We start from the raw sequence: 12,558 nt of genomic DNA on the forward strand, positions 1-12,558 counted from the left end.
AGGAGGAATGGAGGGAGGAGGAATGGAGGGAAGAGGGATGGAGGGAGGAGGAATGGAGGGAGGAGGAATGGAGGAAAGAGGAATGGAGGGAGGAGGAATGGAGGGAGGAGGGATGGAGGGAGGAGGGAGGGATGGAGGGAGGAGGAATGGAGGGAGGCGGAATGGAGGAAAGAGGGATGGAGGAAAGAGGGATGGAGGGAGGAGGAATGGAGGGAGGAGGAATGGAGGGAGGAGGAATGGAGGGAGGAGGAATGGAGGGAGGAGGAATGGAGGAAAGAGGGATGGAGGAAAGAGGGATGGAGGAAAGAGGGATGGAGGGAGGAGGGATGGAGGGAGGAGGGATGGAGGAAAGAGGGATGGAGGAAAGAGGGATGGAGGGAGGAGGAATGGAGGAAAGAGGGATGGAGGGAGGAGGGATGGAGGGAGGAGGGATGGAGGGAGGAGGGATGGAGGGAGGAGGGATGGAGGAAAGAGGGATGGAGGGAGGAGGAATGGAGGGAGGAGGAATGGAGGAAAGAGGTATGGAGGGAGGAGGAATGGAGGGAGGAGGAATGGAGGGAGGAGGAATGGAGGGAGGAGGAATGGAGGGAGGAGGAATGGAGGGAGGAGGAATGGAGGGAAGAGGGATGGAGGAAAGAGGGGAGGAGGGAGGAGGAATGGAGGGAGGAGGAATGGAGGGAGGAGGGATGGAGGGAGGAGGAATGGAGGGAGGAGGAATGGAGGGAGGAGGAATGGAGGGAGGAGGAATAGAAGGAGGAGGAATGGAGGAAAGAGGAATGGAGGAAAGAGGGATGGAGGGAGGAGGAATGGAGGGAGGAGGAATGGAGGGAGGAGGAATGGAGGAAAGAGGGATGGAGGGAGGAGGAATGGAGGGAGGAGGAATGGAGGAAAGAGGAATGGAGGGAGGAGGAATGGAGGGAGGATGAATGGAGGGAGGAGGAATGGAGGAAAGAGGGATGGAGGGAGGAGGGATGGAGGGAGGAGGAATGGAGGGAGGAGGGAAGAGGAATGGAGGGAGGAGGGAGGAGGAATGGAGGGAAGAGGAATGGAGGAAAGAGGGATGGAGGGAGGAGGAATGGAGGGAGGAGGAATGGAGGGAAGAGGGATGGAGGGAGGAGGAATGGAGGGAGGAGGAATGGAGGGAGGAGGAATGGAGGGAGGAGGAATGGAGGGAGGAGGGATGGAGGGAAGAGGGATGGAGGGAAGAGGGATGGAGGGAGGAGGAATGGAGGGAGGAGGAATGGAGGGAGGAGGAATGGAGGGAAGAGGGAAAGAGGGATGGAGGAAAGAGGGATGTAGGAAAGAGGGATGGAGGAAAGAGGGATGGAGGAAAGAGGGATGGATGGATGGATGAAGGGAGGGAGGGATTGGGGGAGTGGAGGGAAGAGGGATGGAGGGAGGGGGGGAAGAGGGAAGGAGGGATGGATGAAGGAGGGAAGAGGGATGGAGGGGGGAGGAAGAGAGGGATTGGGGGAGGGGGGGATGGAGGAAGGAGTGGAGGGAAGAGGGAGGGATGGGAGGGATGGATCTGTTTTGATTGAAGTTCCTCCACTATCGTTACAATATGGCTGCTATAACATAACATTGACCTGCTCTGTCTCGTACCCCTGTCTCGTTCCTCAGTGAGCTGGACTACTATGACTCCCCCAGTGTGAACGCTCGCTGCCAGAACATCTGTGACCAATGGGATGCCCTGGGAGCCTTGACTCAGAAACGCAGCGAGGCTCTGCAGGTACAGTAGGAGGGGCTTAGTGGGGCGGGGCTCTGCAGGTACAGTAGGAGGGGCTTAGTGGGGCGAGGCTCTGCAGGTACAGTAGGAGGGGCTTAGTGGGACGGGGCTCTGCAGGTACAGTAGGAGGGGCTTAGTGGGGAGCGGTTCTGCAGGAACAGTAGGAGGGGCTTAGTGGGGAGTGGTTCAACAGGTACAGTAGGAGGGGCTTAGTGGGGAATGGTCCAGCAGGTGCAGTTCGAGGGGCTTAGTGGGGTGGGGCTCTGCAGGTACAGTAGGAGGGGCTTAGTGGGGCGGGGCTCTGCAGGTACAGTAGGAGGGGCTTAGTGGGGCGGGGCTCTGCAGGTATAGTAGGAGGGGCTTAGTGGGGCGGGCCTCTGCAGGTACAGTAGGAGGGGCTTAGTGGGGCGGGGCTCTGCAGGTATAGTAGGAGGGGCTTAGTGGGGCGGGGCTCTGCAGGTACAGTAGGAGGGGCTTAGTGGGGCGGGGCTCTGCAGGTACAGTAGGAGGGGCTTAGTGGGGCAGGGCTCTGCCGGTACAGTAGGAGGGGCTTAGTGGGGCGAGGCTCTGCAGGTACAGTAGGAGGGGCTTAGTGTGGCGAGGCTCTGCAGGTACAGTAGGAAAAGCTTAGTGGGGAGGGGCTCTGCAGGTACAGTAGGAGGGGCTTAACAGGGTGTGTCTCTGTAGGATGGGCTTAGTGGGCGTGGTCTACAGGGAGGAGGTGCTTAGTGAGTAGTGGTCCTTTAAGTAGGAGGAGCTTATCATAGAGCATGGAAATGTAATTACTCGAAGGGACGAAGCCCAAGCCTCTGAGACCTCGGAACGTTCCCTTGAATGGGAATGTATTTCTATGGGGCAGACAGGAAGCACTGTCCTTCACAGGAAAGAGACAGTCCATTACTGATATATACTGTATATGTCAGGGATAAAAGCTCATGTTCTCTACATTACCTTGGAAACAATGGACGACGCAGGAGCCGAGTCCCTTTGCAGAGTCCATTTTTTTCCAAGGTAATGTACAAAACTGAGGAGTTTATCCCACTTATACCATGCCACACTTATACATGCTTGAAGACATGGCTAAAGGTCAATCAGATTTGTGAACATGGTCCCTAGCTGTGTGTTGCCGCTTTCCATGTTGTCTGTTTTCTGTAGCTAGTGAGGTGTGGAAACACTTTGTTGCTTTTATGAATTTTGTCTTACTGCTTTTTGTCCTATGTTGCTCTGTATGCTACGTCTTGCTTGTCCTATGTTGCTACGTCTTGCTTGTCCTATGTTGCTCTGTCTGTATGCTACGTCTTGCTTGTCCTATGTTGCTCTGTATGCTACGTCTTGCTTGTCCTATGTTGCTACGTCTTGCTTGTCCTATGTTGCTCTGTCTGTATGCTACGTCTTGCTTGTCCTATGTTGCTCTGTATGCTACGTCTTGCTTGTCCTATGTTGCTACGTCTTGCTTGTCCTATGTTGCTCTGTCTGTATGCTACGTCTTGCTTGTCCTATGTTGCTCTGTATGCTACGTCTTGCTTGTCCTATGTTGCTACGTCTTGCTTGTCCTATGTTGCTCTGTCTGTATGCTACGTCTTGCTTGTCCTATGTTGCTCTGTGTGCTACGTCTTGCTTGTCCTATGTTGCTCCGTCTGTATGCTACGTCTTGCTTGTCCTATGTTGCTCTGTATGCTATGTCTTGCTTGTCCTATGTTGCTATGTCTTGCTTGTTCTATGCTGCTATTGTCTATATTGTAATTGTTTTTAATAACCTGCCCAGGGACTGCGGTTGAAAATTAGCCGGCTGGCTAAAACCGGCACTTTTACTGAAACGTTGATTAATGTGCACTGTCCCTGTAAAAATAAAAATAAAAATAAACTCAAACTCAAAAAAGTTTCCAAAGAAAACACATATTTACTGGTATGAATACTTTTTTTTTTGGTTTATATTTTTTTGTTAAGTGAATCCATACTTTCTCATCTTTTGGGTGCTAGAGATGCGACCCAGTCGCTCGTTCTTCAAGTCCCGTCGCCATGCTCGCTAGCAACGTTCTTATCCCTTGTTTGCTAGTTAGCCAGCTAGCCACAGCTAACACAAACGTGACCTTTGCAGCCAGAATAACAGCGAAGTGGCCGTTTTCTGTTGGATACATCCATGACAATGAGCTGATCATTTAGTTTGTTGCTAAGCTAACCTGCCAATGTGACAACCTAAATAAAAAAAAAATACCAGAGTTGCTGAAAACGGCTGCTCAAACTATAAACGTTGGGAGGGGAGCGAGGACGTTCATGTTCATCACTCACCACGTTAGGTCATCAGATGCTACAAAACAATATGTCTCTGCAAAAAAAACTAAATCACCTTAAGTTTTTCCTTGTTGGACCTGCATCGATAATGTAGCCTATTTCAGTTTGTGTAGTTGTTGGTTTAGTACGTTCTCCATGTGTAGTCGTTGGTTTAGTACAGTCTATATGTGTAGTTGTTGGTGTAGTACAGTCTCCATGTGTAGTTGTTGGTGTAGTAGAGTCTCTATGTGTAGTTGTTGGTTTAGTACAGTCTATATGTGTAGTTGTTGGTGTAGTACAGTCTCCATGTGTAGTTGTTGGTGTAGTAGAGTCTCTATGTGTAGTTGTTGGTTTAGTACAGTCTATATGTGTAGTTGTTGGTGTAGTACAGTCTCCATGTGTAGTACAGTCTCTGTGTAGTAGTTGGTTTAGTACAGTCTATGTGTAGTTGTTGGTGTAGTACAGTCTCTGTGTAGTTGTTGGTTTAGTACAGTCTCCATGTGTAGTACAGTCTCTATGTGTAGTTGTTGGTGTAGTACAGTCTCCATGTGTAGTACAGTCTCTGTGTAGTAGTTGGTTTAGTACAGTCTCTATGTGTAGTTGTTGGTGTAGTACAGTCTCTGTGTAGTTGTTGGTTTAGTACAGTCTCCATGTGTAGTACAGTCTATATGTGTAGTTGTTGGTGTAGTACAGTCTCCATGTGTAGTACAGTCTCTGTGTAGTAGTTGGTTTAGTACAGTCTCTATGTGTAGTTGTTGGTGTAGTACAGTCTCTGTGTAGTTGTTGGTTTAGTACAGTCTCCATGTGTAGTACAGTCTCTATGTGTAGTTGTTGGTGTAGTACAGTCTCCATGTGTAGTTGTTGGTGTAGTACAGTCTATGTGTAGTTGTTGGTGTAGTACAGTCTCCATGTGTAGTTGTTGGTGTAGTACAGTCTCCATGTGTAGTTGTTGGTGTAGTACAGTCTCCATGTGTAGTTGTTGGTGTAGTACAGTCTCCATGTGTAGTTGTTGGTGCAGTACAGTCTGTGTAGTTGTTGGTGCAGTACAGTCTCTATGTGTAGTTGTTGGTGTAGTACAGTCTCTATGTGTAGGCACATATTGCGTCATGATTGCAAGTGATTTCCAAATGTCCCCATATGGTTCCTGGTTTTAATATCCCTTCTAAAACGCCCTTCTAGCCAATCAGAAATTAGTATTCAACAATGCTGTGATAGAAATATATATGAATGCGATCAATTAGATGGTCAATTAGATGGTCAATTAGATGATCAATTAGATGATCAATTAGATGGTCAATTAGATGATCAATTAGATGGTCAATTAGATGGTCAATTAGATGGTCAATTAGATGATCAATTAGATGGTCAATTAGATGGTCAATTAGATGGTCAATTAGATGATCAATTAGATGATCAATTAGATGCTAAATTAGATGCTCAATTAGATGCTCAATTAGATGATCAATTAGATGGTCAATTAAATGGTCAATTAGATGATCAATTAGATGGTCAATTAGATGGTCAATTAGATGATCAATTAGATGCTCAATTAGATGCTCAATTAGATGATCAATTAGATGATCAATTAGATGATCAATTAGATGATCAATTAGATGGTCAATTAGATGATCAATTAGATGCTAAATTCAGTCTGATGGTCCATAGGTTTCATGCTTAATATGTGCCAGAACTGCTCATAGGCTCATGCACTCATACACTATTTTTCCTCTGTGTTTCCTCGTGGGAAACCGACAGAGAACTGAGAAGCTTCTGGAGACCATAGACCAGTTGTATCTGGAGTTTGCCAAACGAGCTGCTCCGTTCAACAACTGGATGGAGGGAGCCATGGAGGATCTGCAGGACACCTTCATAGTTCACACCATAGAGGAGATACAGGTTAGTACTGAATGGAGGGAGCCATGGAGGATCTGCAGGACACCTTCATAGTTCACACTATAGAGGAGATACAGGTTAGTACTGGATGGAGGGAGCCATGGAGGATCTACAGGACACCTTCATAGTTCACACCATAGAGGAGATACAGGTTAGTACTGGATGGAGGGAGCCATGGAGGATCTACAGGACACCTTCATAGTTCACACCATAGAGGAGATACAGGTTAGTACTGGATGGAGGGAGCCATGGAGGATCTACAGGACACCTTCATAGTTCACACCATAGAGGAGATACAGGTTAGTACTGTAGAGGGGCACACATACATAAACACACACACACACATATAAACACACACACAGGATCATAGTTCACACCATAGAGGAGATACAGGTTAGTACTGTAGAGGGGCACACATACACACACACATAAACATATAAACACACACACAGGATCATAGTTCACACCATAGAGGAGATACAGGTTAGTACTGGAGAGGGGCACACATACACACACACATAAACACACATATAAACACACACACACACAGATAAACACACACACACACACACACACATAAACACACACACATACAGATAAACACACACACACACATAAACACACATAAACACAAGCACACACATAAACACACACACACACACACACACACACACACACACACACACACACACACAAACAGACGCACATACATACACACAAACATGTCCTGCTACGCACACACTGTACGTCTCACTTCCCAGCGGACAGAGATAGTGACCTTGTCCTTGAGACGCACTCCCTGTTCTCTCCCAAATCTCTAGTCAGGTCGGCACCGAGCTCAGACAGGCTGTGTTTAAAATACCATAAAGACGCATTGTTTTACCCTAATTCTGACTAGGACTACACATTTATTGATTATGATTTCATACATTCTAATCAATATGTTTCAGGGCGGAATATTCTAATCATTCAATTGACAGACAATTCTCACCTATCACACACACACACACACACACACACATTTGATTGTGTGTGTGCGTGTGTCTTCGTCCGTTTGCAGGGTCTGAGTACAGCCCACGAGCAGTTTAAAGCCACTCTCCCTGATGCGGATAAGGAACGCGGTGCCATCCTGGGAATCCACAATGAGATCGCCAAGATAGTGGCCACCTATCATGTGAACATGGCTGGTACCAACCCTTACACCACCATCAACCCTCAGGACATCAACGCCAAGTGGGACAAGGTGTGGGACAGGGTGTGGGACAGGGTGTGGGACAAGGTGTGGGACAGGGTGTGGGACAAGGTGTGGGACAAGGTCTGGGACAGGCAACACGTACAGGAGATCAACACTAAGTGTATGGGACAGGGTGTGGGACAGGGTGTCTCTCCCCCACCACCCCAGGTGAGACACCCCTCTATGACTCTAACCCCTGTCTCTCCCCCCACCACCCCAGGTGAGACACCCCTCTATGACTCTAACCCCTGTCTCTCCCCCCACCACCCCAGGTGAGACACCCCTCTATGACTCTAACCCCTGTCTCTCCCCCACCACCCCAGGTGAGACACCCCTCTATGACTCTAACCCCTGTCTCTCCCCCCACCACCCCAGGTGAGACACCCCTCTATGACTCTAACCCCTGTCTCTCCCCCACCACCCGAGGTGAGACACCCCTCTATGACTCTAACCCCTGTCTCTCCCCGCACCACCCCAGGTGATACACCCCTCTATGACTCTAACCCCTGTCTCTCCCCCCACCACCCCAGGTGAGACACCCCTCTATGACTCTAACCCCTGTCTCTCCCCCCACCACCCCAGGTGAGACACCCCTTTATGACTCTAACCCCTGTTTCTCCCCCGGCCACCCCAGGTGAGACAGCTGGTGCCACAGAGGGACCAGGCCCTGATCGAGGAGCACGCCCGCCAGCAGAACAACGAACGTCTCCGGAGGCAGTTTGCCAACCAAGCCAATGTCATCGGGCCCTGGATACAAACCAAGATGGAGGTGAGTCTACACAGAGCAGAGCAGGTAGAGTTGGTACTGGACAGAACAGGTAGAGTTGGTACTGGACAGAACGGGTAGAGTTGGTTCTGGACAGAGCGGGTAGAGTTGATTCTGGACAGAATGGGTAGAGTTGGTACTGGACAGAATGGGTAGAGTTGGTACTGGACAGAATGGGTAGAGTTGGTACTGGACAGAATGGGTAGAGTTGGTACTGGACAGAACGGGTAGAGTTGGTACTGGACAGAACGGGTAGAGTTGGTTCTGGACAGAAGGGATAGAGTTGGTTCTGGACAGAACAGGTAGAGTTGGTTCTGGACAGAACAGGTAGAGTTGGTACTGGACAGAGCAGAACAGGTAGAGTTGGTACTGGACAGAACAGAACAGGTAGAGTTGGTACTGGACAGAACAGAACAGGTAGAGTTGGTACTGGACAGAACAGATAGAGTTGGTTCTGGACAGAACAGGTAGAGTTGGTTCTGGACAGAACAGGTAGAGTTGGTTCTGGACAGAACAGAACAGGTAGAGTTGGTTCTGGACAGAACAGAACCGGTAGAGTTGGTTCTGGACAGAACAGAACCGGTAGAGTCGGTTCTGGACAGAACAGAACAGGTAGAGTCGGTTCTGGACAGAACAGAACAGGTAGAGTCGGTACTGGACAGAACAGGTAGAGTCGGTACTGGACAGAACAGGTAGAGTCGGTACTGGACAGAACAGGTAGAGTCGGTACTGGACAGAACAGGTATAGTCGGTACTGGACAGAACAGAACAGGTAGAGTCGGTACTGGACAGAACAGAACAGGTAGAGTCGGTACTGGACAGAACAGAACAGGTAGAGTCGGTACTGGACAGAACAGAACAGGTAGAGTCGGTACTGGACAGAACAGAACAGGTAGAGTCGGTACTGGACAGAACAGAACAGGTAGAGTCGGTACTGGACAGAACAGAACAGGTAGAGTCGGTACTGGACAGAACAGAACAGGTAGAGTCGGTACTGGACAGAACAGAACAGGCAGAGTCGGTACTGGACAGAACAGGTAGAGTTGGTACTGGACAGAACAGAACAGGTAGAGTTGGTACTGGACAGAACAGAACAGGTAGAGTTGGTACTGGACAGAACAGAACAGGTAGAGTTGGTACTGGACAGAACAGGTAGAGTTGGTTCTGGACAGAACAGGTAGAGTTGGTTCTGGACAGAACCGGTAGAGTCGGTTCTGGACAGAACCGGTAGAGTCGGTTCTGGACAGAACCGGTAGAGTCGGTTCTGGACAGAACCGGTAGAGTCGGTTCTGGACAGAACCGGTAGAGTCGGTTCTGGACAGAACAGAACCGGTAGAGTCGGTTCTGGACAGAACAGAACCGGTAGAGTCGGTTCTGGACAGAACAGAACCGGTAGAGTCGGTTCTGGACAGAACAGAACAGGTAGAGTCGGTACTGGACAGAACAGGTAGAGTCGGTACTGGACAGAACAGGTAGAGTCGGTACTGGACAGAACAGAACAGGTAGAGTCGGTACTGGACAGAACAGAACAGGTAGAGTTGGGTACTGGACAGAACAGAACAGGTAGAGTTGGTACTGGACAGAACAGAACAGGTAGAGTTGGTACTGGACAGAACAGGTAGAGTTGGTTCTGGACAGAACATAACAGGTAGAGTTGGTTCTGGACAGAACAGAACAGGTAGAGTTGGATCTGGACAGAACAGAACAGGTAGAGTTGGTTCTGGACAGAACAGAACAGGTAGAGTTGGTACTGGACAGAACAGAACAGGTAGAGTTGGTACTGGACAGAACAGAACAGGTAGAGCTGGTACTGGACAGAACAGAACAGGTAGAGTTGGTACTGGACAGAACAGAACTGGTAGAGTTGGTACTGGACAGAACAGGTAGAGTTGGTACTGGACAGAACAGAACCGGTAGAGTTGGTTCTGGACAGAACAGAACCGGTAGAGTCGGTTCTGGACAGAACAGAACAGGTAGAGTCGGTACTGGACAGAACAGGTAGAGTCGGTACTGGACAGAACAGGTAGAGTCGGTACTGGACAGAACAGGTAGAGTCGGTACTAGACAGAACAGAACAGGTAGAGTCGGTACTGGACAGAACAGAACAGGTAGAGTCGGTACTGGACAGAACAGAACAGGTAGAGTCGGTACTGGACAGAACAGGTAGAGTCGGTACTGGACAGAACAGAACAGGTAGAGTTGGTACTGGACAGAACAGAACAGGTAGAGTTGGTACTGGACAGAACAGGTAGAGTTGGTTCTGGACAGAACAGGTAGAGTTGGTTCTGGACAGAACAGGTAGAGTTGGTTCTGGACAGAACAGGTAGAGTTGGTTCTGGACAGAACAGAACCGGTAGAGTTGGTTCTGGACAGAACAGAACAGGTAGAGTCGGTTCTGGACAGAACAGAACAGGTAGAGTCGGTTCTGGACAGAACAGAACAGGTAGAGTCGGTACTGGACAGAACAGGTATAGTCGGTACTGGACAGAACAGAACAGGTAGAGTCGGTACTGGACAGAACAGAACAGGTAGAGTCGGTACTGGACAGAACAGGTAGAGTCGGTACTGGACAGAACAGAACAGGTTGAGTCGGTTCTGGACAGAACAGAACAGGTAGAGTCGGTTCTGGACAGAACAGAACAGGTAGAGTCGGTACTGGACAGAACAGAACAGGTAGAGTCGGTACTGGACAGAACAGAACAGGTAGAGTCGGTACTGGACAGAACAGAACAGGTAGAGTCGGTACTGGACAGAACAGAACAGGTAGAGTCGGTACTGGACAGAACAGAACAGGTAGAGTCGGTACTGGACAGAACAGAACAGGTAGAGTCGGTACTGGACAGAACAGAACAGGTAGAGTCGGTACTGGACAGAACAGGTAGAGTCGGTACTGGACAGAACAGGTAGAGTCGGTACTGGACAGAACAGGTAGAGTCGGTACTGGACAGAACAGGTAGAGTCGGTACTGGACAGAACAGGTAGAGTCGGTACTGGACAGAACAGGTAGAGTCGGTACTGGACAGAACAGAACTGGTAGAGTCGGTTCTGGACAGAACAGTACTGGTAGAGTCGGTTCTGGACAGAACAGCACTGGTAGAGTCGGTTCTGGACAGAACAGAACAGGTAGAGTCGGTTCTGGACAGAACAGAACAGGTAGAGTCGGTACTGGACAGAACAGGTAGAGTCGGTACTGGACAGAACAGGTAGAGTCGGTACTGGACAGAACAGGTAGAGTCGGTACTGGACAGAACAGAACAGGTAGAGTTGGTACTGGACAGAACAGAACAGGTAGAGTTGGTACTGGACAGAACAGAACAGGTAGAGTTGGTACTGGACAGAACAGGTAGAGTTGGTTCTGGACAGAACAGGTAGAGTTGGTTCTGGACAGAACCGGTAGAGTCGGTTCTGGACAGAACAGAACCGGTAGAGTCGGTTCTGGACAGAACAGAACCGGTAGAGTCGGTTCTGGACAGAACAGAACCGGTAGAGTCGGTTCTGGACAGAACAGAACAGGTAGAGTCGGTACTGGACAGAACAGGTAGAGTCGGTACTGGACAGAACAGGTAGAGTCGGTACTGGACAGAACAGAACAGGTAGAGTTGGTACTGGACAGAACAGAACAGGTAGAGTTGGTACTGGACAGAACAGAACAGGTAGAGTTGGGTACTGGACAGAACAGAACAGGTAGAGTTGGTACTGGACAGAACAGAACAGGTAGAGTTGGTACTGGACAGAACAGGTAGAGTTGGTTCTGGACAGAACATAACAGGTAGAGTTGGTTCTGGACAGAACAGAACAGGTAGAGTTGGATCTGGACAGAACAGAACAGGTAGAGTTGGATCTGGACAGAACAGAACAGGTAGAGTTGGTACTGGACATAACAGAACAGGTAGAGTTGGTACTGGACAGAACAGAACAGGTAGAGTTGGTACTGGACAGAACAGAACAGGTAGAGTTGGTACTGGACAGAACAGAACTGGTAGAGTTGGTACTGGACAGAACAGGTAGAGTTGGTACTGGACAGAACAGAACCGGTAGAGTTGGTTCTGGACAGAACAGAACCGGTAGAGTCGGTTCTGGACAGAACAGAACAGGTAGAGTCGGTTCTGGACAGAACAGAACAGGTAGAGTCGGTACTGGACAGAACAGGTAGAGTCGGTACTGGACAGAACAGAACAGGTAGAGTCGGTACTGGACAGAACAGAACAGGTAGAGTCGGTACTGGACAGAACAGAACAGGTAGAGTCGGTACTGGACAGAACAGAACAGGTAGAGTTGGTACTGGACAGAACAGAACAGGTAGAGTTGGTACTGGACAGAACAGGTAGAGTTGGTTCTGGACAGAACAGGTAGAGTTGGTTCTGGACAGAACAGGTAGAGTTGGTTCTGGACAGAACAGGTAGAGTCGGTTCTGGACAGAACAGAACCGGTAGAGTCGGTTCTGGACAGAACAGAACAGGTAGAGTCGGTTCTGGACAGAACAGAACAGGTAGAGTCGGTTCTGGACAGAACAGAACAGGTAGAGTCGGTTCTGGACAGAACAGAACAGGTAGAGTCGGTTCTGGACAGAACAGAACAGGTAGAGTCGGTTCTGGACAGAACAGAACAGGTAGAGTCGGTTCTGGACAGAACAGAACAGGTAGAGTCGGTTCTGGACAGAACAGA

The 12,558-nt window shown here is 49.2% G+C and overlaps 1 protein-coding gene across 3 annotated transcripts in view; it reads left to right on the plus strand.

Annotated features, from left to right (window-relative positions):
- LOC139383816 (alpha-actinin-1) overlaps positions 1-12,558 on the plus strand; it is a 169,896-nt gene that overhangs the window by 128,921 nt on the left and 28,417 nt on the right. For all 3 annotated transcript variants that reach the window (XM_071128386.1, XM_071128387.1, XM_071128388.1), the window contains 4 exons: positions 1,624-1,732; positions 5,756-5,896; positions 6,954-7,136; positions 7,762-7,896. In XM_071128386.1, the coding sequence (XP_070984487.1) occupies positions 1,624-1,732; positions 5,756-5,896; positions 6,954-7,136; positions 7,762-7,896 (568 nt within the window). The remainder of the gene's footprint in view (positions 1-1,623; positions 1,733-5,755; positions 5,897-6,953; positions 7,137-7,761; positions 7,897-12,558) is intronic.

This window comes from Oncorhynchus clarkii, chromosome 25 (assembly GCF_045791955.1).
Source record: "Oncorhynchus clarkii lewisi isolate Uvic-CL-2024 chromosome 25, UVic_Ocla_1.0, whole genome shotgun sequence".
NCBI lineage: Eukaryota > Metazoa > Chordata > Actinopteri > Salmoniformes > Salmonidae > Oncorhynchus > Oncorhynchus clarkii.